The 25,934-nt window shown below is 35.3% G+C and overlaps 1 protein-coding gene across 1 annotated transcript in view; it reads right to left on the bottom strand.

Annotated features, from left to right (window-relative positions):
* Positions 1–25,934, bottom strand: part of CDC40 (cell division cycle 40) — a 59,492-nt gene that overhangs the window by 12,113 nt on the left and 21,445 nt on the right. Inside the window, exons 3-8 of the mRNA XM_072643040.1 lie at positions 18,165–18,294; positions 13,897–13,980; positions 8,155–8,294; positions 7,355–7,451; positions 5,259–5,398; positions 4,251–4,325 (exon numbers count right to left, since the gene is read on the bottom strand). Coding sequence (XP_072499141.1) covers positions 4,251–4,325; positions 5,259–5,398; positions 7,355–7,451; positions 8,155–8,294; positions 13,897–13,980; positions 18,165–18,294 — 666 coding nt within the window. The remainder of the gene's footprint in view (positions 1–4,250; positions 4,326–5,258; positions 5,399–7,354; positions 7,452–8,154; positions 8,295–13,896; positions 13,981–18,164; positions 18,295–25,934) is intronic.

Genomic DNA, 25,934 nt, shown 5'->3' with positions numbered 1-25,934 from the left:
GTTGTGGTCCCAATTTCACATCCCCTCCAACATTTGTTACTTTCCCCTTCCATCATTTTAGCTAATCTGGCAAGTGTAAAATTATATCTATAGGTTGTTTTAATTTGCATTTCTCAAATCAATGATTTAGAGCATTTTTATATGACTTTAAATTATTTTGATTTCTTCACTTATTAAACTTCCTATGCCCTATTTGGTCTATTTCCGAAGATAATTGGAGAAAAAGGAAAAGAACCTCTATGTTCTAAAATGTTTATAGCAGCTTTCTTTGTGGTGGCAAAGAACTGGGAATTGCAGGGTACCCATCCACTGGGGAATGGATGAACAAATTGTGGTATATAATTATGATGGAATACTACAGTAGAAATGAGCTCAGTGATTAAAAAAAACATGGAAAAACTTGCACAAAATAATGAAGAGTGAAATGAGCAGAACCAACAGAACAATAATATTGTTTTAAGAACTTTGAGCAAATAAGGTTTTTTTGATTATTAAAAATAAAGGACATATGAAGAAAGATGCTATGTGCATCCAGAGAAAGAACTGCTGAATAGATTTATAGAATAATTTCACACACACATACACACACACACACACACACACACACGCACACACCAATTTGTTTCTAATGTTAGCCATCTTTAGAGCAGGAGAGGGAAAAAAATTTACATGATAATTTTGTTGTATATTTGAAGGAACAGCAAGTTGTGTGGTAGATTTGCAGTTTCATGTGCAATCACAGTTTTTAAAAAAATTGTACTGTTAATGGAAATGCTTGTTTATGCCCTAAATTAAAAATAAAATTGAAAAATGAAACTAAAAATAATTTTTTTAAAAAAAGAATAGTTGTGGCTCAAAAAGGCTACTCATGTTGAATATAATTAATGGATGGATTTTTATAAAGAGAAATTAGTATCAGCCTGTATTCCAGGTCCATTTATATCCTTTGAAATATAGTTTAAACTACTGAAAAGTTGTGAAAGGAATATTATCTTACTTTGCCTAAAGTGAAATAACAAATCCTTGCCATGGGACATTTTCTATATCACAAAAAGTCATGAATAGTAAATTAATTCCAGACAAGGTGGTTTGCTCAGAAAAAGTTAAGAATAGTTGTAGAGGAAAAACTTTGTTTAATGTCTTTGGTCAGAAAGAGATGACAGGCAAAGATAGTTTGGTAGGAAGTCTCTTAAACCATTTTTTATTATTATCAAGGCTGTAGTCTTTTAAAGCTAGCCATTTTTAAATGCTTTTAAAGAGCAGAATAGACATTTTTCTATTAGTGTTATTAATAATTTTTTTTGAGGAGCTGGACTAACTAATGTGTCAGAGAGGTAACAGAATTAACTTGCCAAATTAAGCTTTAAAAACTAATATGTCCTCCAAACAACAAGGAAAGTGCAACGAATTGATTACAATTTTAATGCAAAACCACCCAGAAAATCCCAACAACTAAATTGGGAACATGTTGTAGGTGAAAAAGAACCTAGGATAAGCTAATCCTTAAAACTCAGGTCTTGCCAGTTACTAGAGTTTAAAAAAACAGTATTTACATTTTAAAAAAGATCTGTACAATTTAAGAACAATTCTTTTCATCATCCAAATTATTTTATTCATTAAAACGAGCAAATTAATCTATCACGCATGCTGATCTCATGTAATAAAAGAACTTTAGAAAAATATCTACTAATGTTCAACTTTTATTTATTTGAGCCTGAAATTGTGATTTCATCAGTCTGGACAGTAGACAGTAATGGAATTCCCTTTATAAATGAAGACTGGCCAAATGTCCTGCAACCTACAGTTTTTAGAGAGTAGCCTGGAGCCCAGAGAAGCGATGTGGCTTGCATAGGGCCACAGAGTCAATATGTGTCAGAGCTGAGACTTGAACCCAAGTTATCTGGACTCAAGTCCTATGCCAAACTGCTTCTCATATACTATTATTAAATATGAATGCCTGTGAAAAAAAGATAACTGAAACATTATCATAAATGCTATATTTTTTTTGCCACAGTGGCTCAAACTGGTAATGTCACATATACTTGTTTCAGTATCACATTTTATATTTTTGTTACATGTGAAGTAATGTTTCCCTTACAAAAATGGGCAGAGAATGACTGGAGAAATAGCATATACTGGAGTAAGGTGTGAAATAGGAAAATTAATGGCCTTTTGGAATAAACTCCAAAAAGGTGGGAGTTGTGGGCACTAAATTACTTTAAAGAAGGTAGGAGTAGACTGAAGTGAAATAGGAAAAGCTGTATATGAGAAGAAAGCCCAGGGTTTTTTAGCACAAAGTACTGTGTAACAAAGTAAAGGTTCTAAATCACAATAAGGAAAAGGTATAATTAAGCAGTAATAGGTAACAATTTAATTTAAGGTAAGAAAAAAATCACAATATTACATCTAGCTTTTATTATTTCTTCAAATCCTGCTCTCTATTATTTTCAAAGGACAAGAGACTTAGAGCTAAAAAGGACCTCAGAAACTAGAGTAAAACACCCTCATCTTATGGCTGAGCAAACTGAGGCTCAGTGATTGTGGTGAGGAAATTTCCTCAGGGTCAATGAGTTGGTCAGCCTTGGAGGTTGAATACAAATCCAAGTCCTTTGACTCCAGAGTCATGATTCTTTCTACTCCATGGTGCTGCTTCCCACCTTCTTTTGGAGAGGGAGGTCCCTTGTGTGGTCCAGTAGCAGCTGTAGCGCTGCCATGTGTGTGAGAAGATAATCAAGAATGAGAAGACTTCTGGGTCAGTCTACGCTCTGTCATTTTACTCTCTGTAACCCTTAACCTCTTAGAACCTCAATTTCCTCATCTGCCAAGTGAAGATAATAAGAGCTGTCCTCCTAACCTCACAGGGCTGATGGAAGGATTTTGCTGTGTGTGTAAGATTAAAATGAATATTTTAATTCTGAATATGAGGGGGTAGTTAGGCAGTAGACAGAATGCTGGGCCTGGAGTGAGGAAGATCCAAGGCCAAATCTGACCTCAGAAACCTACTAGCTATAGGATCCTGGGCAAGTCATTCAACCCTGTTTGCCTCAGTTTAGTAATCTGTAAAATGAGCTGAAGAAGGAAATGGAAAACCACTTCAGTATCTTTGCCAAGAAAACGCCAAATAGGGTCACAAAGAGCCAGACAAGACTGAACGATTGAACAACAACTGAATGTCAAAGTTCTTTGAAAAGTATAAAGCACCCTAGATACATGAGGCAATATTAGTGATTGGTTCAAAATGTGTTTTTTTAAAATTTATTTTAGTTTTCAACATTCATTTCCACAAGATTTTGAGTTCCAAATTTTCTCCCCATCTCTCCCTTGCTCCCACCCCAAGACAAAGTGCATTCTGATTATCCCTTCCCCCAGTCTGCCCTCCCTTCTATCCCACCCCTCCCCCTTCACTTATTCCCATCTTCTCTCTTCTTGTAGGGCAAGATAAATTTCTATATCCCATTACCTGTATTTCTTATTTCCCAGATGCATGCAAAAACAATTCTCAACATTTGTTCCTAAAACTTTGAGCTCTAACTTCTCTCCCTTCCTCCCTCCCTATCCATTCCCATTGAGAAGGCAAGTAATTCAATATAGGCTGTATATGTGTAGTTTTGCAAAAAACTTCCATAATAGTCACGTTGTGTAAGACTAACTATATTTCCTTCCATCCTATCCTGCCCCCCACTTATTCTATTCTCTCTTTTGACCTTGTCCCACTCCAAAAGTGTTTACCTCTAATTACTCCCTCCTCTCATTTGCCCTCCCTTCTATCATCCCCCCACCCCACTTATCCCCTTCTCCCCATGATTTGCCCCTAAAATGTGTTTTAATAATTTATAAAACATGAAAAAATTAATCAATGCAATCTCACTTAATTAAGCTTTCAAAAAATTCAACCAGTTGATTCAAAAAACCTTATACAAAGTACACCTCATCTACATTACTTAATAAACAGCTGTCTAAATTTCAAATAGTGACCTATGAGAAAATAATCTGCCTCTTAGTATTCGAGTTAGTATGGCAAACCCAAATGTGAAATGATGGTAAAGGTCACAAAATTTCAAGCAAAAGTGCTAGTTATATATATAGTGTGTCCCAAAAATCTTGGCGCTGTTTAAAGCTAGTAAGGCCTAAGCCTTTAAATAGCTTTAAAGCAATTTAAAAGCTATTAAAGCTACTCCAAGACTTTTGGGACACCCATGTGATATTCCTATTTTATTTAGCTCAGTAACAGCATATTGGAAATATCTTACCTTAATTTTGCAGTCCATGGAACAAGACAGCAACAAATGGCCAGAAAGAGGAAACAGCCTAACGGCACTGACACCCTTTAAATGAGCATTATAATAATTAATCGGAAAAAGGAAAAGAAAATATTGAAATAAGAAATTAAAAAAAAAAAAGGGTCTAACAGAATTCATTAGTTTATCTTTCCCTGAAAAAGTTATGTCTTAAGCTAAACTTCATTATTAATTCAGGAAGAGATACCTTGCTACAAACAGCTTTTGAAGTCCCTTAAAAAAAAAAAACCCAAAACAACAAATAACCACAAAAAAACCACCACCAAAAAAACCTACTGATAGTCATGGGGGGCTGAGAGGGTGGAGGGACTGACTTATTCAAATAGCTGATCTGCCCTTTCTCCCTCCCAAATGCAGTATGACAGCTCTGTGTAAAAAGCTGCAAATTATGGGTCTTGGAATGAGTACAACCAACAAAGAATTTCAACATAAAATGCCTCCTACCTTCTTTCCATCTAAACCCTTCAGAATATAATTTGTTTATAAGCTTAAAACTTCAAGTATTTGCCTCTGCTGAATATGATTTTGTTTCTTCCTGAGTTAGTCTGAATATTGTTACCTTCTTCTCTGCTACTTTTTGCTCCTCCAATGTGAAAAGATCCCAATAGGGAACAGAAAGAGGAAGGGCAGACTTTTGGTTACTGAAACTGAAGGGAGGACTCAGTGATAGTATCCCTGCCATGTTATTCAATGATTTTACTGTCTGCAGGGAGATGACCGCATTAGTGGCTTCTAGGCACATCTCTATCCTCGACAAGAGATTCTAGTGAGCTATAGGAAGGAAAGAGGAATAGTGGTAGTTGTCACTGCTATATGCAAGCAAGTCAGTATTAAAGATCAACTGGTTGTTAAATGGTTGGAAAACTCAGTGTAAAACCATTATTTTCAAAATTAATAACTGAATTTTCAACCAGCCTGTCTATAATGACATTACAATAAAATGGAAATATTAATTTATACCTTTGTATGTCCAGACCAAACATGGATCTGTTTTTTGGGAAGATAACATTTCTCAGGTGGCACTGTAGAACGGAGATTAACGCCAACATCTTGAGGAACATGAAGATACGACCTGCCCTGATAGTCATACATTTCTTTGACTAAAAGAGAAGACAAGGAAAAAGGAATAAATAAACTATTCACAAAAAAGCTATAAATTAAAAAAGCTCTGCAGTCATTTTAAAATAAGATCATGCCATTTTAAGAGCTCATATTTACTTTTTAATAACATAAAATCACCAAGACTTCTTCAACTTTAATTGCTTGGAATTTTAGCTATTATTAACAATCAGATGTACTGTCAAATTTCTAAACTGCTAAGGAATGTTAGATATACACCTTTTAATCAGAAATATAATTCAGTCACACCTACAATTTAGTGATTTATAGAATAGTTTATAACATAGTTGTGGAAGGAAAAGTCATTTAATTATACCTATATTTCTAAAGCTCTACAATTTATTTCTTCCCTCCAAGGACACAGACAGCAACTTTGTAGTAGACAATTTCATGAGTTATTATGACCAAAAGAATTTGTAACCTATTGGTCAACTTTATGTGATAAGCCTCTCCAAACTTAGCTAGGCTGGTCCTTCGACAACAGCCTACCTCTAAATCTGTACTCAAGAGTCTCTACAACTTGGAGCACCTGCTAAAACTTAGAAGGACAATACAGTGATTTGGACCCAGGGGTGTCTGGGATTCAAATCCCATCTTCAACAATGACTAGCTAATTGTCTATAAGCAAGTCACATAAAATATCTGAAACTTAGTTTCCTCATTTCTAAAATGGAAACAGTAATAATAAAAATCCTATCTGTCATGCTTACGTCACAGCATTGTTATGAGGATCTAATCAGATAATGGCAAGGAGGAGAAGGGAATAAGCCGTAAAAAAATTTATCTCATTTGATCCTCACAACTCTTCAAGGTAGGTATTTTTTCCATTTTACAATGGAGAAAACTGAGGCAAACAGAGGTTAAGTGACTTGCCCAGAATCACACAGCTAGTAAATGTCTGAGACTGGATTGGAACTTAAGTTTTCCTGATCCTAGACCCAGCACTCTTATCTACTGCACCACCTAATATACATAATGTGCTCTGTAAATTTCAAATTTAAATTTGAAGTATAAATATGAAGTATCCTCATAAAACCATTCAACTGGCTGAGACATTCAGAACCCAAGGTCATTTCCATGCTATGATGAGGCACTGAATTAGGAAAGAATCTGATTATAAACAGAAACTTATCTATAATACCAAGAGGAAAAGAAGTAACATGCTTAAGCATGGATACAAGCCATTTGATGCAAGCCATCTTAAATCAGCAACAAAATGGAACATAGACAGAAAAGTGATTTTCCAAGTATGAGAAATGGTTTTTCCTTTCCCCATTTGTATCCTTTGTCTTAAATTTTCTACAGGAAACACAAGAGAATCCACAGTGCTATATAATAGTATGTGCTCTGAGGTGACGAATGCAATTTCAAAGCCACATCAAGTATATACATTTGTTATGAGATGTAGAATCCTTAAAATAACACTGAGGTTCAAAATATCTGAATTATTAAAACTTCAAGTGCTGTTGTGTCAAATGAAAATCAAATTAGAATTTTACCTCAGAAGTATGGCTTATGATGTTATAAGTTGAGGGTTATTTAGGGTTTGTCACCTTTCTTTACCATATTACTAACCCATTAGCACCTTCATCAGAAATACAGAGGGAAAAAAGTGAAAGAGAAACTAGTTACTTTTACCAACATTCTTTTTAAAATTTAGAGAATGAAATTAATGGTTCCATATTTTAATCAAAATTACCCAGATTTAATTACTTAAGTATTCACTAATTGGGATAAGAATAATTAAGCATTCACTGACTTCACTGTTATAATACTTTACACTATTCTATAAAATTCCCTTAGCATAAGAATCTAAATGTATATCTGGATGATTTTCAGTGTCATCTGTACTGTGTACCTAGACCTACTTAAAAACTAGGTACTCAAAGTTTTCAATGTATGATTTAAAAGAGAAATCAGTATAAAAAGTACATTACCATGTAAAATGGTCTTTTCTTCCCCAGGTTTGTCATCCTCATGTTTGCCTTTCTTTTGCCTCTTGGCTGTGATTTCATCTAATTCTTTCTGTTCTTCCTATAAAAATCAAGTACATTACTTTAAAATTAAGTTCTAGATCTCATCTTACATTAAAATCACTGTAAGTTGTTAAAAACAAGCCCACTGACTATAACAAAGGGTCTTCTTATGGCACAAAAGGTGGCATAAGTGGTGGCAAAGATACTGCCTAAGTTTAAAGTAGTCAAACTTCCTCTAAATTAGAAAAATTAGCATATTTTAAAGAGTGGCAAACTTTAAAACAGAAAATCGTAATATATCTGTCTGGATGATCAATAAGCATTAATAAGCCTTTACTATGCGTCAGGCTCTGGGGAGCAAAAACAAAAGCAAAGTTAAGTTATTGCCCTCAAGCTTACATTCAAATGGCAGCATTCAAGAAAATGGATGAGGATTTTTGTTTTAGATACTCTTTCAACTTGACTATAAACTCTTTATGGCTAGGGATCATATAGTTTCTTTTGGAACTCACTGCATAGTATAGTACTAGAAACATGTAAGAGCTCAAATACTTTTCCCTGGTTGACACATACTCATATATATTCAGTGATACTAATACTATCAGAATTATAAGACTGGTTTGGAATTTAACATGACAGACATGATCTTAAAATAATCCTAAAAATATAATGTAAACAAGCTTGATCAATGCTTAGTAGAAATATTCTTATATCCCTTATGGAGTATATGTGTAATGCCAATAAGAAATATTAATGCTTACTTCTGAAGGTTTAGCCACTTCTTTTTCATCTACATATTTTGCCCAAGGTCCTAAGAAACCATCAATATTTGATGCATCATTTTCTTTGAACTTTTTTCTCTTTTCTGTTTTCCTCTGTCCAGTTTCAAACACAGTCAAACCTGTAAGACATCACAAACGTATTTAGTAAAGAAAAGATGAATATTATATACACAGGGAGTGATAATGAATAGACACAGAATTTCAAAGCACATATAACACAAGGCAAAGAAACAAAAGCTTAACCACAATTTGTAACCCATTATTCTTTCGGTAAGGAAGCCCTCTGGCCATTAAGGTGCTTTATACATACTATTATAATATTTAAGTATTCTTCAAAATTTAATGAATCAGGAAATCAAATAACTTCAGTAATACAGAATCCTCTCTGGATGAACTTTACTTTGACCACAGCACCTCCATTTTCAAAGAAAGTAATTTAATATTGAAAATTAAATAATAAAACTTGTTATTAAGTTATAAACTTAATTTTTTTTTTTTTTACAAAGTGGTAGACTGTCATTTAAAGAACCTATTTGGTGGGGGAAGAGCCAAGATGGCGGAGGAGAAAGACACACATATGCTAGCTCTGAACCCACAGCCCATAAAATATCTGTAAAGAAGAACTCCCAACAAATTCTGGAGCAGCAGAAGCCACAGAACAACGGAGCAGAGGAGATTTCTGTTCCAGAGAGACCTGAAAACAGACACTAAAGGTCCATCATGCACCGACCAGGAGCAGGGCCCAGCCATGCCTTGGCCACATGACACCGAGAGGAGCAGATCCGAGCAGGCTTCAGGGACAGAATCTCCAGTGGCCACACAGGTCCCTCCCACAAGTGACAAGGGTCAGTGAGAGGGTCTCTTTGGCTGGTCGAGAGGGGAGCAGGGTGTCCCCATAACTCAGGCCCCCTCAGGAGGCAGCAGCGGACAGGGGCTCCCAGAGCCGGCAGGAGCCCGGATCCAATGTTGAAGGTCTCCACATAAACCCCCTGAGCGAACTGAGCCCCATGAGATGGCCCTGCCCCAACCTGAGCACCTGAACTTAATCTCACACTGAATAGCAGCCCTGTCCCCACCCAAAGCCCTGAGGCTGGGAAGCAGCATTTGAATCTCAGACCCCAAGCTCTGGCTGGGTGGATCTGGAGGCGTGGTGGGGGTGGAAAGAAAACTCAGAAGTCATGTCACTAGCTGGGAAAATGCCCAGAAAAGGGAAAAAAAAAAAAGACTATAGAAGGTTACTTTCTTGGTGAAGAGATAATTCCTCCCTTCCTTTCAGAGGAGGAAGAACAATGCTTACCATCAGGGAAAGACATAGAAGTCAAGGCTTCTGTATCCCACACATCCAAAATAAATATACCACGGGCTCAGGCCATGGAAGAGCTCAAAAAGGATTTTGAAAATCAAGTAAGAGAGGTGGAGGAAAAACTGGGAAGAGAAATGAAAGAGATGAAAGAAAAGCATGAAAAGCAGGTCAACACCTTGCTAAAGGAGACCCAAAAAAGTGCTGAAGAAAATAACACCTTGAAAAATAGGCTAACTCAATTGGAAAAAGAGATTCAAAAAGCCAATGAGGAGAAGAATGCTTTCAAAAGCAGAATTAACCAAATGGAAAAGGAGGTTCAAAAGCTCATTGAAGAAAACAGTTCTTTCAAAATTAGAATGGAACAGATGGAGGCTAATGACTTTATGAGAAACCAAGAAATCACAAAACAAAACCAAAAGAATGAAAAAATGGAAGATAATGTGAAATATCTCATTGGAAAAACAACTGACCTGGAAAATAGATCCAGGAGAGACAATTTAAAAATTATGGGACTACCTGAAAGCCATGATCAAAAAAAGAGTCTAGACATCATCTTTCATGAAATTATCCAGGAAAACTGCCCTGAGATTGTAGAACCAGAGGGCAAAATAAGTATTCAAGGAATCCACCGATCACCACCTGAAAGAGATCCAAAAAGAGAAACTCCTAGGAACATTGTAGCCAAATTCCAGAGTTCTCTGGTCAAGGAGAAAAAATTGCAAGCAGCTAGAAAGAAACAATTCAAGTATTGTGGAGATACAATCAGGATAACGCAAGATCTAGCAGCTTCTACATTAAAGGATCAAAGGGCATGGAATATGATATTCCAGAAGTCAAAGGAACTAGGACTAAAACCAAGAATCACCTACCCAGCAAAACTGAGTATAATACTTCAGGGGAAAAAATGGTCTTTCAATGAAATTGGGGACTTTCAAGCATTCTTGATGAAAAGACCAGAGCTGAAAAGAAAATTTGACTTTCAAACACAGGAATCAAGAGAAGCATGAAAAGGTAAACAGCAAAGAGAAGTCATAAGGGACTTACTAAAGTTGAACTGTTTACATTCCTACATGGAAAGACAATATTTGTAACTCTTGAAACTTTTCAGTATCTAGGTAGTGAGTGGGATTATGCATGCGCACACACACACACACACACACACACACACACACACACACACACATACAAACGCGCGCACAGAGACAGAGAGCACAGAGTGAATTGAATAGGATGGGATCATATCTTAAAAAAATGAAATTAAGCAGTGAGAGAGAAATATATTGGGAGGAGAAAGGGAGAAATGGAATGGGGCAAATTATCTCTCATAAAAGAGGCAAGCAAAAGACTTTAGTGGAGGGAAAAAGAGGGGAGGTGAGAGAAAAACATGAAGCTTACTCTCATCACATTCAACTAAAGGAAGGAATAAAATGCACACTCATTTTGGTATGAAAACCTATCTTACAACACAGGAAAGTGGGGGATAAGGGGATAAGCAGGGTGGGGGGGATGATGGAAGGGAGGGCATTGGGAGGAGCAAGCAATTTGAGGTCAACACTCATGGGGAGGGACAGGATCAAAAGAGAGAATAGAAGCAATGGGGGACATGATAGGATGGAGGGAAATATAGTTAGTCTTATACAACACAACTATTATGGAAGTCATTTGCAAAACTACACAGATATGGCCTATATTGAATTGCTTGCCTTCCAAAGGGAATGGGTGGGGAGGGAGGGATGAAGAGAAGTTGGAACTCAAAGTTTTAGGAACAACTGTCAAGTACTGTTCTTGCTACTAGGAAATAAGAAATACAGGTAAAGGGGTATAGAAAGTTATCTGGCCCTACAGGACAAAAGAGAAGATGGGGACAAGGGAAGGGAGGGATGATAGAAGAGAGGGCAGATTGGTGACAGGGGCAATTAGAATGCTCGGCGTTTTGGGGTGGGGGGAGGGGACAAATGGGGAGAAAATTTGGAACCCAAAATTTTGTGAAAATGAATGTTAAAAGTTAAATAAATTAATTAAAAGAAAAGAAAAAGAACCTATTTCGTTCAAAGACTACTTCCCAAATAATGTGTAAGCTTATTTATCATTTAATATAAGGTTACAAAATAAATGTGGTTACATTAGTATCAGTTTGTGATGTTTTCAAGTGATCTTAATATTAAGCTGACATCTAATTACAGAATTTTAGAGCTAGGTGGAAGTTTCAGAGGGCATTTAGTTCAAATAGTCAACCACTATAGAAATTTCTTCAGCAGCAAGGGGAAGGGAATAAACATCCATATAATGTCTTCTGTGTGCCAGGCACCCAGTGCTTAGTGCTTTATAAATATTATTTCATTTGATTCTCATAACAACCCTACTATATTTCCATTTTAAAGTTAAGGAAACTGAGGCAAAGAGAGGTTAAGTGACTTACCCAGTGTCTGAGGCCAGATTTGAACCCAGGTCTTCCTGACTCCAGGTCTAGCACCCTATCCACTGTCATATTTAGTTGCCAAAGCTAGCAGCAGCACTTACAAATTGTGCTTGCAATGATGGAAGTGGAAGGGAGAGTTCATTATCTCACATGATAATTTATTCTACTATTCTCCATCAGACTATGAGCTTCTAGAGAGTAGAGACTTTTACCTTTCCTTGAACCCCCCTATTTAGCACAAAGTCTGTCATAAAGAGCTGCTTAATAAATGTTTATTATGGGGCTATTGAATAGACCTAGTTGTGAGAAACTTGTTTTTCTTATATTAAGCTAAAATTAGCTTACCTGTAAACTTCCATTATTGGTCCTAGTTCTGTCCTCTCCTCTACTAGGACAGTATTTCTGGTGCTCCCCCAGCCTTCGTTTTTCCAGGGTAAACAGTTTTTTCATCTCTTCCTTAATATTTCCATACCATCTTAGATCATATCCCTCTGGCAACACTTTGATTATTTCCTTAAAATGTGGCACATAAGTAAAGTACTCCAGATGTGGTCTGACTAGCAAAGACCACAATAAGATTAATATCTTCTATAATCTGGATTTGATCACATGAACTTTATTCCTCCCTAGGTATACCTCACTGGTAGTTTGTAATAAGCTTATCACAAGAACTATTGTTAATTCAAGTTTCTACTATCCTGTACTTATGCAATTTGTTTATTTAAACCCAGATACAGGATTTATTTTCTGTCAGAGATTCTATATCACTATAGGCTTTTTTCCATTGCCAAGAAAATATAAATACCTTTTATCACAATTTTTAAAATGTTCACATATGTCCAGTTGGTTAAATTTTGAACAGCAGTCTATTATATAATTAGCCTTGAATGATTTACAGTAAATGATGACAGAAACAACCCAGATAATGAAATCCAGAGTCAAATCAATCCAATAAACATTAGATTATTTCACTTTTCCTGATGACCAAGACTTTAAAAGAATTACTGAGAAGTCGAGGTGGATGAAGGTATTGTTGTCCCCAGCAGGTGGGGGACAGAGGAATCTTCCTCTCATGGACAGAGTCTTCTCATCTTCTAATAGTAACTCCTAGGTCAGGTGCCAGGGATGTACTACATTTGCCATGGCTGAACTGGAACCATACCAGACCTGAAACTATCTCTGTCCATGTGGAAAAGGAGAAACAGGAAAGGCCAAAATAGAAAAGCCAATATCTACAAGCAGGGAAATGTGCTACAGATTATAAAATAAGGGGGAAAGAAAAATTCTATCTTTGATTGAGAGTCTAAAGAGAACAGCAAAAGGTTAGAAAAGCAGCAGAATTGAGCAGAGAAATTTAAAAGGCTTGCTGGTGACATAGTGCAACATATTTCAAGGAATAAAATGGCTATACTGTTACATTTTAGTAAAAACTTCAAGCAAGTTGATGCTTAAAAAAACTATATGAAAAATTATACTAATTATTTACTACACAGACACACATATCTTGTTAGCACTGAACAACTTTCCAATTATTCAGGCTACACAATAGGCTATTTTCCCCCCAACTTCTGCCTTCCCCTTGCCAGCACCTGGAAAAACTATATATATTACTACAAGAAGGGAGTTGGTCCTTTGTATGGCACAAAAAGTAAATTGCTTAAATGTAACTACACCTTCCAAAATCAGAAAAAAAAATCAAACATAGAGTGTACCTGGTTTTATTATTACTATATAATGGGAGTGACCAATTTACAATAGAATCAAGTGCATATAACTAATATCAAACATCATGGGATTGAGGATGGAATCAGTATTTATTATCCAAATTCTAGCCTAGCCAAATTAGGAGAGGTGCATCATAAAGCTGATGAATTTTTCTACTATAGCAACTCTTAAAGACCATCCATTAAGCTAGAAAAAGACAGTATTCTCACTGACAAAATAATAGATCTTTGATCTAATGAAGCATTGCAAGTATCAAATATTAAAAATAATTTACCTTGATTTTTCTCAGCTTCTTCTACTGACCCAATATATTTGGTAGAAACTTGGTGATTATCTAACGACGGGTCCAATGCATAGCCTAAATTAAAAAAAGGCAGGGAGGCAAATTGTCATTTACATTTTTTGCCAGTCACAATTTTATAAATGCATAAGTAACTTCATATCCCATTTCCTTGACTAAAATGCATCAAAAATTCTCTTCACTTAATAGCAATCATCTTTCCCTGTCATATATTTTTAATTAAATCCATAAACAGAATTTTTAGTCTGTACTACAAAAAGACTATAACAGAAAAGGAAAGAGACTATTCTTTCAGGAAATTAATTACCCTGAAATTACTAAGATCTTTGCTAGTTGTTTAAATCTTTGTCTAGTTTTTAATAACATAGTAATATATGTATATACAAATACACTAAAAAGGTCCATCATAGAATAGTAATCACTTTTAATTATTCACTGAAACCCAACATTTCAAGGTTTAGTTAAGAGAAAACTTTTTAAAACAATACATGAAATAGGAGAGATGTTTAAAGAGAAAGAGAAGAGATGTTTAAAAAATTAACACCTTGTGAGACATTTTGGGAAAAGCTCATTTCTATTTTTGGTAAGAATATTCTTCATTTCCTACCCTAAAATAACAGTGTATTTGCCATCACCCAAGATTTGAGATATGTCAGTGGTAGATGATTAATTTAAAAATACATCACCTATAGGTCTCTAGAGGGTTTTGGGAACAGGGGAAAAAGGGTCAAATACTAATCAAAAACAAGTAACACATTTTATAATATTCTGTTTTAAGCATATGCCACCTGAACAGTATCATAAACCACCAAGGCCACAATTTGTTTCCACAGAGAACTGACATGGAATATTTTAATATAGATACTTTAAGACAGGAAGGGAGTGGGAAGTAGAAATAGTAAAAGTGTGCATCTTTGTGGACATATGCAAGTTGACAGTTTTTATTCCTCAGCTAAAGTTTATTCAGTAAAAACTGCTTTCTCAGAAAGTCAAGACTTAAGTCAAATACACTTGATAATAAGTTCTTAATAAGCTAAATGGTACAGGTGCTCAACTCACCCTCTTGACATGCTAGAATAGAACCAACCACCTGGCTATTAGTTCATTTGCATTTACTTTTCAGCATTAAAATATTTTCTTAGCCAGAAGAGATAGCTTGATGGTAGGAAAGCAGCTTTGGAGTAGAATCCCTGAAATCACAGGTTCAAATCCCATGAGTCAATTTAGTCTTTCATTCCTTTAATGTACAGAAAATTTCACTGTACATGAACTTTTTGAATGAGACTTTAAAGAAGCTAAAAAAAAATTAAGTTGATTCCCGCCCCCCCACTAAAAAAGCAACACAACTGTAATGACCTGTATGGGCAGTAAACTAGCCTTTAAAATGGATCTTTCTCTATATACATACCTGTGCACTAAGATTCTGGTGATAAATGAGAGGGTTTTCTGGTTCTTACTGCCTCCATGTATTCCCCAAATTCTGCTATAGTTCCTGTCTAGAAGAGGGAATATATACTCCCTCTTCTCTGTTCACCACTATCAATAAAACCCCTCCTTTTTTTGTACCCCCTTTCTACCCTTTCTGCATGGGAGAAAAAAAGTAGAGTTCATAAAATCATAGGAGTTAAAAGAAACTTTAGAGATCACCCTCTAATCTTACAGATGAGGAAACTGGCCCAGACTGGTTAAGTGACACACAGGTGGTAAATAGGAAGTAGATCCAGAAGCAATCAAATCAATGAACTAGCAAGAATTTATTAAATACTTGCTTTTTGCAAGGCACTGTACTAAGCACTGTCAGTAAAAAGAAACAAAAGCCCCTGCCCTCAAAAAGCTTATAATCTAACAATAGGTATATAAGTACATATACAAAATAAATACAAGTTAGTTTTGAACCCAAGCCTTCTGACTCCAAATTCAGGGCCATCTCTGCCTTATACAAAGTTCCCTCTATTCCCTAACTCCCCTGGCTGCTTTCTTCAATGACTATTCAGTTCTAATCAACCCTATATTTTATATATGTATATAGTAAATGGGACAAAAATGCATGTGAGTGGACCTAGAGGAAAAAATATTTTTAATTTTCAAAGTAACAAAATATTTCTTAATTCCCCTTTGCCAATTTTATGAAAATTAACTAACTACTCTTAAACAGAAAAGTATCCAGCCTAATCTGGCACACATACATAGATCTTGTGTAGTAACACAACCACAATACCAATTTGGATAACAATGTATCATTCTTTAGAGAAGTGTAAAATTCATTATATGTTCTTGTCTTGTCATTATTTTTATTTTCCTTTTTCAAAAATTTAATTTTTCCCTAAGGTAGGTAGAAAATAATAATTCGTTCACTATCAAAACAAAATAAAACAAAGAGAAGTTCTTATCTCAGTTAGGAGTAAGAGACTAAATCTGGCTGAGATCTATCTTAGAAAATTCTGACCTTTTTTCCTGCATCATGCTTTTAGTCAATGAATATCTTTATTTTATTTAGTTATCAATATGCATAGCTATTGTCTCTTTTTGAAGCTGGTCTTATTTATTTAAAAAAACCAAAATACTCCTATTAGCTTCCTTTTAGTAAATTTGTCTGAAACAGGTCCAGTGTTAGGCAAATTTAAGATATTCTTACAAATTGGAGAAATTATAATTTTTGCCTAAAATTTCCAAACATCTAATCATGGTATAATTGCTAGTACTTGGGGGAATAAAAAAGAGTGTTCATTAAATTACTGAGCAAATCCACCTCATACTGTTACAAGTTTCAGTTCTTGCCACAACAAAGACAATCCTTATGAGTTTGTAATTTGCCAAAAAGAACTTATACTTTATACCATTCATTTGACATTGCGCCATCTAGTGATGAGAGATGAATCAAAGGCTATTTTTAAAAGAATGAGGACATTTCTGATCTCCTCTCAAAAGTTAAGGGAGTGATTCTCTCTGCTTCCTAAGAGAATATTTATTGAAGGAAAAAAGTAAGGCAATTATTATTGCCATTTGACAGATGAGAAAAGTGTGGGTCAGAATGATTAAGTGATTTACCTAAAGCCAAACATTTAGTTACTAGAGTAGCTAGGGCTCAAATTCAGGGTTTTTTAATAAGCCTTTTGCTACACTCATTTTGAAAACATGACCCTCTATTATGACACGGCTTCTGAGAATGCTCTGCAGCAAGAAAAAAACCTACTTTAAGTTGAGTGTAAAAAATAATAGACTAAATCATATTTCAGATGAGAATTCAGACATGGGCTGACCTGCTTATTTCATTAATTCATTTTTCTTTGCATTTTTTAACAAAGGGAATTAATGGTGGATAAGCTGAATACTTTTTTTCAGAATGTATTTATCGAAGCTTATGAAGTAAGAACTGACTACAGTTTTTGTATTTGCATGAGGACAAGAATCATTCTTTAAGGCCTAACCCAACCGTCTTTTCATTCACAAAGACTACTGATTCTTCCCCTTTCAGTAATGTGCCCCTTCTTACTGCAGATTGTGAAGAGTCATGCCTGTACTTCTCATATGCACATATTATTTCGTATTACAACTATTTGTGTATGCATCATATCCTCACAATGTGAAATCTATGATGAATTTAATATTTGCCTTTTTTCTAGATCTTAGTAAAATGTACTACACATTGTACAGGTGCATGTGGATTAAAGTGATTACTACTGAAACCTAAAAATTATATGTGCAAAGATTCCAAAATTTCATCTTCCAATTCTTTTTTTCAAAAGGAGGAATAGAATAAATTATTCAATTTATGAATGACAATACATCACCTAAGTACTAAAAAGAAATTTGAATTTGGAGTCAGAAAACTTGGCTTTGAATCCCAATTTTGTGACTTACCACTTCTGGATGAAGAAACTCCTTCTATCTCTTAGAGGTTAAAGAACTTTCCCAGAATCACAGAGCCAGTTCATGTCAGAGGCAGGACTTAAACCAGGTCTTCTGGTCCCATTCCACCCTGCCGCTAAGTAATCCTTAACTGTTTATTAACCCACAATGGGAATTAATATATTAGTAAACTCCAGAGAGTTTAGCAACAATTGTTTCCAAATGCTAATCTGTCTTTCTTATCTCCCAGATTAAAAAAAGTAACAAAATAGATATGCATATGAAACAAATATGATATTCAAGAACTGCATGCTAAAAAAATGTAGCAGATACTGTCCTCCTATTATTAAGAAATACCCACACTTCTAATTAGGTTGAACTATAAGTCTTACCATAGGTTGCAAAAGTTCGCCTCTGTTGCTCAAACATGAAATCATTGATATGAGTTGGTTCCGCATATCCAGAAAGCATATTCCTAGGGGCAGCCATCTGTTGAGTCCTAAAGGGATTTTCTGGTCCAAACTGCAGTATTACATGGAATTAAAACATAATTTAAAGAATTAGCTACATGCATGATAGCAGAAAATCTTTTTTGCTATATTCTGATGGTATTCTGATGACCAAACTATTAAATTTCAATTCTCCCAAGTGTATCTTTTCTCTAGATATTTCAGAATTCCTTGGAGAAAATGTAAGTTTAAAGATCCCAACATTAAGATGAAGAAGCTATTTGATTTGAACAGCAAGAAAGAACAATGTTCATATTCAAGAATTAAGATTCTGTTTGCATTTCAGAGAAAAGACTCATATGTCATTTTACCTTCTGCTTAAATTGTTTTTAAAAAAATGTCTGGTAAGCTTGGCTCACTGCAAGTAATGCAATCACATTTTCATTTACTGATAGGCCTAATCAAAGTATAACATTTTAAGCATTTGGCTTTAGCATTAAGATCTAGCTCACTTTGAGCAAACCTAATAGAAGTTCAATTAACTATAACACAACTGGTTCGAACAAATTTAGCCACAAAAGCTAAATGTGTGAGAAAACACTGGGAAGGACTGCATAAATGTGAATAAAAGCAAAAAGCCTTGCAATGTCATAACAAGAAAGTCTGCTTAATAAAGAATGAAAGTAATCTTGATAAGTGGCTAAGAAAGTCAGAGTTTTAGTCTGTCAATAAACATTACAACATGAACTCTTGTCACATTAAATGTGAAATGACTGTCCAGTGACCAACAGGATTTACAACTGGGGAAACTGAATCAGACACATTATCACTATAAAGGAAACCAGAAGACAAAAGGAGTTTGTTGCTAAGTGCAAGATCTGCCTTGAAAGGAGTTAGCAGAATTGGTTTTATCATGTCGAAAAACATCATTTGAAGGGACATTTAATCATCTCACATTGCAGTATACATACTGAGCACCAGCAAAAAGAGCTACATATAGTTTCAGCTCATATGCCAACATCTCTTATAAAGCATAATGATAGAGAAATTCTAAGACCTTCCAAATTAAATCAACATATACATTTTACTATTTTGTAATTTCAATGCAAAAGATTTATATACTGGAACACATACAAAGAGATAAAAGATGAAGAAGGTCAAAGGGTTGTAGACAACATATAAGCCTCATGCCTATATATCATGAATATTTTTTTCATAAAAACAGCTGGAAGGTGTTAGATTTGGCAACTATCAATACTACAAAAAAGATGAAATGGAATATATCTTGACAGGAAATAACTTGTTATTGATGGAGGAAGTATAATTTCTCAATCTGTTGTTGAATATTATCTAAACAAATTACTGAAAAAAAGTGAAATAGTGAGTCAAAGAAAACACTGAGAGTATCACAATTTTCTAAGGAAGACTTAACAAAACAAAATGCCTTAGCAAACATGGGACCTCTCTTTGCCAAGTAGAGAGAGGTGGCAGCTAAGGGCAATATCAGTTTATATTAAAAATTAATTTGTAAAATCTTACAGATGAGGATGGTGGTGAGTTATGAGCATTACTGCTTTATAAAATACTGAGAAGTGGTAGAGGGAAAAATAAGTCTACAGAAAGTTAAGCAAGAGACCCAATTAGGCCAGATCTTTCCAAAATTACTTATGGATAAAACTGGAAGCAGGACAGCAAAAAGATGAAATGAAAAAAATGTCAGGTTTTCTTAAAACAAACTATTTTCTCTATCAGTCACAATTGTACTTTGACACCACAGCTCCTGATGTCCCATGTTAAGAAGAAGAAAGAACGGTAAAGACAACAAAAATGGTAAGAGCAGCTAGGCTTGACTAGGAATAGACAAAGGAGGTCTGCTGCTGGAGGTGCCAATTTTCAAGATTTATCAAACAGCTAGAAAAAACTAAGGCCATTAGTCCTACCCATAAAAGATGATTGATTAAATATAAATTATTGACTCACATGTCTACTTCTAAAGATTTTTATAAAATCTTTACAAGAATAGTGTATACACACACTGAGGACATCCTTGGTGAAAGTACGAGGATACAGTATGTGAAGCTTTTGCAGTATTCTATAGCATACCACATCTTAATTGACTAAAAACACAAGATTCCACTGTATTTGCTATTTGTGGGTAATGAAAAATGGATGAGTCTGTGGAGCAAAACACTTAAAAGCCCTCCTGCAATAACAAAATGTCTCCCAGCCATATGTCAAAATAATACTGGATTTTTTGAAAAAGCAATAACAAGGATAATTTTGCTTCTCAAGGAGTGGGGGAAGGGAGGAAGTGAAAGAATTTGGGATCAACATTTTAAAAAATAAATGTTAAAATTTTTTTACATGCAGCTGAGAAAAATAAATTTAAAAAAGATAATTTGGCATCATCCATCAGTATGTATAAAAGGTGTCTAATGTCAACATAACAGAGAAAAGTTATTGCCATTATGAAACTACATAGTGCTTTTGATGACTCCAAGCTTCTTCCTGAAACAAAAGCCTACCTTTTTTTTTTTTTTTTTTGGCCTCTAATACTATGTTCAAACTCCTCTGTTTGACATTTAAGGCTTTTCTCAGTGTGGCTCCAACCAGACTGATTTCCCATCACTTGCTCCCCCTCACAAATGCACTTTATGTTCCATTTAAATTGGCCTGCTTGTTATTCCTCACACACCAATGTTCCATTCCTCCTTATGGGCTATTCTACAAGTTATCCCCATTCCTGGAATGTCTCCTTTCTTTATCGCTGCCTCTTCAAACCCCAATGCCCTTCAAGATTTGGCTCAAGTGCTACTTCCAATACAAAACCTTTCCTGATATCCCCTGTTATTAGTGCTCCCCACCCATCGATATTACTCTACATTTACTTCTGTGTGTACAGATTGAAAACAATCTGTTATGTTGGTATTCCTAGCATCTAGCATACAGTGTCTGGTACAAACTAGATACTTAATAAATACTTAGAATAAATGAATTGACAACACCAATATTTTTCCAGTGATAATATACAGTTATGAATAGAATACTGATCAAAACTTAAAGTTACAGGTCATTCATTCAAAGGACAATAGAGATGGGTACAGTGGGCATGGATTAGCTAAAACCTACCACCAACAAATAACAGTACACAAGAAGCAGTGTTTAAAAGATACCAAAGAAATGTATGATGAGAAAAGAAACTGGGTTGTCATGAATCAAGAATAAGAGATAAACAACAGACAAGTGTATGCACTCCACTGATGTGGAAATATTGCCAAGAAAGCTAGCAAAAAGCCCCTAGCACATCAAGCGGATCTGCTGTGGAGGATTTATTGGAGGATATGTACAAGAGTAGCATAGGAGGCATGGACCTATGAGTAAAAAAAAATGCTACCCACCTCTAGAGAGGGAACCAATGAACTGAATGCAAAGTGAAGTGTAATTTTCTCTTTTTTGTGATATGGCTAAGATAGAAATATTTTGCATGATTTCACATGTATAACTGATATCATTTTGCTTGACTCCTCCGTGGAGGAGGAGGGGTGGGAGGAAGAAAATCTGGAACTCAAAATTTAGAAAGAAAAGAATGCCAAAAATGAGTAATAAATTTGAATTGAAAAAATTTTAAATAAAAGTTTTAAGGTTTACAAAGTGCTTTATACAGGGTATCTCAAAAGTCATAGTGTAATTAAAAGCTTATTACTGTATTAAGTCTTTTGGAATACCTTATATATAATCTGATTTGATCCTCCAATTATCTATTACCCTCATTTTACAGATGAGAAAACTGAAGCAGACAAAGGTGATCATACAGCTAATAAGTATCTGAAGAAAGATTTGCACCCAGGTTCTCCTGACTCTAAGTCCAGCACTGTATCTACTATTATTCCACCTGGTTGCCTCCGACTTTTCCAAAGACACAGACAGTATGAGCCAGAGCTGGGACTTGCACTCAAAGTCTTCTCTACTAGAAGGTCAGTTTGTTCTATCCCTATACCAAATGGCTAGCTTTCCTGAACTGCTTCCCCCATCCTCATCCGTTTCTTTTTTTTAAAAAATCTCTGTGACAAAGGTTGGATAGGGGAGGAATAAGGGATATATTAGTATGTAATTGTGTGTATGTGTTTGTCCTTCGTTACTGAAGAAGACCATGCCACCAGAGAAATGATGACATGACTTGCACTTGACTATATTTTGAGTGAGGGAGGGCTGTGCACGTCACCAGCCTCATTTTTCCTCCAGAGCCATCTGAATCCAGTGACCAGATATTCAACAGAATGACTGGAGATGACTCAGGATGAGGCAACGGGGGTTAAGTGACTTGCCCAAGCTCACACAGCTAGTGAGCGCCAAGTGTCTGAGCTGAGATTTGAACTCAGGTCCTCCTGATTCCTGCACTGGTGCTCTATCTACTGCACCACCTAGCTGCCCGGTAAATTATTGTAATATAACAACAAAAGACATCAATAAAGTTAAGAAAAAGAATACTGCATGGTTACAAATAATAGAAAACTATGATTTTGGGGAAAAAATAAAAATTGTAAGTAACCCAAAGGGCAATGGAAAGATGCATGGGGATGGATGACTTACACTATTTCTCATATGTAAAAGACATCAAAAGCAGGTAGGCCAGTCATCTAGTGAGCATGGCAGACAACAGATGGACAGCCTAATTGCTACACTAATAGATAACCTCCTGAGGTGAGCAGCCTGTCAAAAAGCCCAGATATTTGGAAATCATCTTATTCTGTTCTAATGCACAAGTGAAGAAGGCAACTGTCTTTCTTAGCCCTGAAGCTTGCAAAAGCAAGGCCAGAAATCTTTTTGAAATGAATGCTGCCCCAATTTTACACTTATCTGGCATGGAAGTGACAACAGACAAGACAGATTATGAAGGACAAGCCAAGAAGTTGCTAGAATTAATGGAAAGCTAAGATAATAAAAGAATCATGGGTGAGCCATGATTGGATTGGATCCAACATGTTGGATGGATTTTCTATGGAATATTGACTTAAAATCGTAGACAGGAATCACACAGGAGAAGGCATGGAAGAGAGAAACAACATTACAACATTACAAAGTCTAGTGGAAATACCACTAGACTAGGAGTCAGAAAACCTAGTTTCTGCTTTGCCACTCACTATCTGCGTGACCTTAAGCAAGTCATTTATCTCGGTTCCCTTTTGCTTACTCTGCAAAACAAGGGGGTTGGACCAAATGTCTGTAAGATCCACTTCTACTTCTAATATTCTGTAGTTACTCTGTAGTGGTGAATAGAATCATGTAAATGTGATCTAAATATTTAAATAAAAATTCAGATTAAGAATAACTGAATACTTATGTACTTTAATAAATGTCTTCTCTGTCTTTATGGTCTGGACCTGTGATTTCATTTGGACCTATGACTTCATTGTTGTTGGAATCCCTACTAAGAAAAGTTTTTCAAAGAAGACTGGCAACTGTTTTGCAACTTATAATCTTAGCCTTAAACTAAAATTAAGTATAACAAAAATTTACAGCAGAAAAGACATGGTAAATGGTACTAAAGCTAACCACTTCTCTTTATTTTCCTTTATAAAAAATCAGAGACATTTAGGTAATGATTCAGATCAGTGACTCACTGTTTCCTGGAGATGCTTCTGAAATGATACACGTGTATCTTTCTGTATCTCATCTAACTAAGTGAACTGACAGTTAATTTAGTGTGTTTCAACTAGCCTGAATTCAGAAGCATTTATCAAGGTTGATCATGAGGTGATGAAATTTCCAGGCTCCAGATACTCATGAAGATCATGTTCTAATTGATGAAGAGTTAGTAGTACTTTGTGTCAGTAGAGGGAGGGACCACATTGTTAACAACAACACATAGAGCCCTGTCGGTCAATCATCCAACAAGCATTTACTAATGTTTGTATGCCTACCTCACCTTCACTTCTTAGAAGCCCTGGTTTCCTTTAAAAATTAACTCAAACACAACTCTCTACAGGAGGCCATTCCAGCCTCCCTTCCTATCACATGCCCCCTTTCTTAGCCCATTACACTAACGGTGCTTAAATGTGTACATGTTGTCTCTATCAAAAGAATGAAATCTTGAGACAAACTTCCATGTCTGTATCCCCAGTATAGTAGGCACTTAATAAATGACTGCTGTTTAAGTACCAACTACAGGCTGGGCACTGTACTAGACTAGGGATACCCATACAGAAGTGAGACAATCCCCTGGCCTTAAGGAGTTTACATTTTACTGAGGAATAACATGTTTACAAATGAATGATTCAAAAACATATATAAAAATAAACAATGGTCTTGGAGATGGGGGACACTAACAACTGGGGAAGCAGGGATACAAAGGACTTCCCTCCTTACCACTTTGTTGTGTATTATTATTCCCATTTAACAGGCATTCAAAACCAGGCCTTTTGATTCCAAGGAGTACAATGTAGTAAAAAAGCATACTTTTCTTGAGGTCTTAGGAAAGAATACTTTCTAATTTCCAATGATTTGAATTTAAGGGAGCTAAACCAAAAGATCAGCAAAATACCCTGGAAACACTAATGGGTTAATCAGTATAGTGGGATTTCTGTTTGAACCCTGATACTTAAAAGCTGTTTAATTCCCAGAAAGTCACCTAATCTTTCTTGGCCTCCTTCTTCTTGAATCTGTAAAATGAGGTTTGGCTAAGATCCTTAACATCCCTTCCAGTTCTTAATTTTTGTGTCAATTACTTTTAAAATATAAATTAATATCAAAGTAATATGATCTTTTCTTGATCACAGTTGGTAGTTTAAGTATTTTCCTAATGAACAAAAATGTTAACTTTTTTGAACAGTGTTTATTCTACAAAAGCTGCTTGGGAAAACTCAAAAACAGTTTGGCAGGAATTAGTCTAACATCTCATTTTGCTCATATTGCTCCAAATATACATATGACCTAGATATAAAAGTACATATAATAAACAAATTAGAGGAGCAAAAAAGAAAATACCCTGTGAACCTACGGATAGGGGAAGAATTTATGACCAGATAAGGGATAGAGATGACAACAGAAAATGAAATGGGTAAATTTGAGTGTGTAAATTTGAAAAGGTTTTACACAAACAAAATCAATGCAGTTAAAATTAGAAACAGTAAAATGGAGAGAAAAATCTTTGCATCACATCTCTGTGCTAAAGATATATAAAGAAGTGATTCAAATATATATATGTATATATGCATATATATACATACATATAAACACACACATATATATGAATAATGACTGTTCTCCAACAGATCCATGATCAAATGATATGGACAAGCAGATCTCAAAAGAAATTCCTTGTCTTTTACCTCAGTTCTGACTTCATTTTGCTCACTTCAGTCTGGACTGTAGTTAAGCAACTGAACTATACACATTCCTCCATCACTGACTAGCACCCAGTGCTCTCCTCCCTCTATTAGTCGTCTTCAAACATTTTCTCCCTTCTCACTTCTGTGTCACTAAATGCCTTTGGAGGAAGTAAAGAAACTCTGCTGACTGGATCTATTACAAATTTATATAATCTAATCTAAGCTATGTCCTTATTTCTATACTATAATCCTTGTATTGCTCTTTGACACACCTCAGTAGCAATTTCAAACCTCCTTTCTCAAGTCTACAATCCCACCATCCCTTTTTTCTTTTCTGTGAGCAAATAAGCTTGTCTCCTGCTTTACTAAGAAAAACCCGTGCAAT

Source organism: Notamacropus eugenii, chromosome 2 (genome assembly GCF_028372415.1).
Source record: "Notamacropus eugenii isolate mMacEug1 chromosome 2, mMacEug1.pri_v2, whole genome shotgun sequence".
Classification (NCBI taxonomy): domain Eukaryota; kingdom Metazoa; phylum Chordata; class Mammalia; order Diprotodontia; family Macropodidae; genus Notamacropus; species Notamacropus eugenii.
This window is presented reverse-complemented; position numbering and strand designations above follow the sequence as displayed.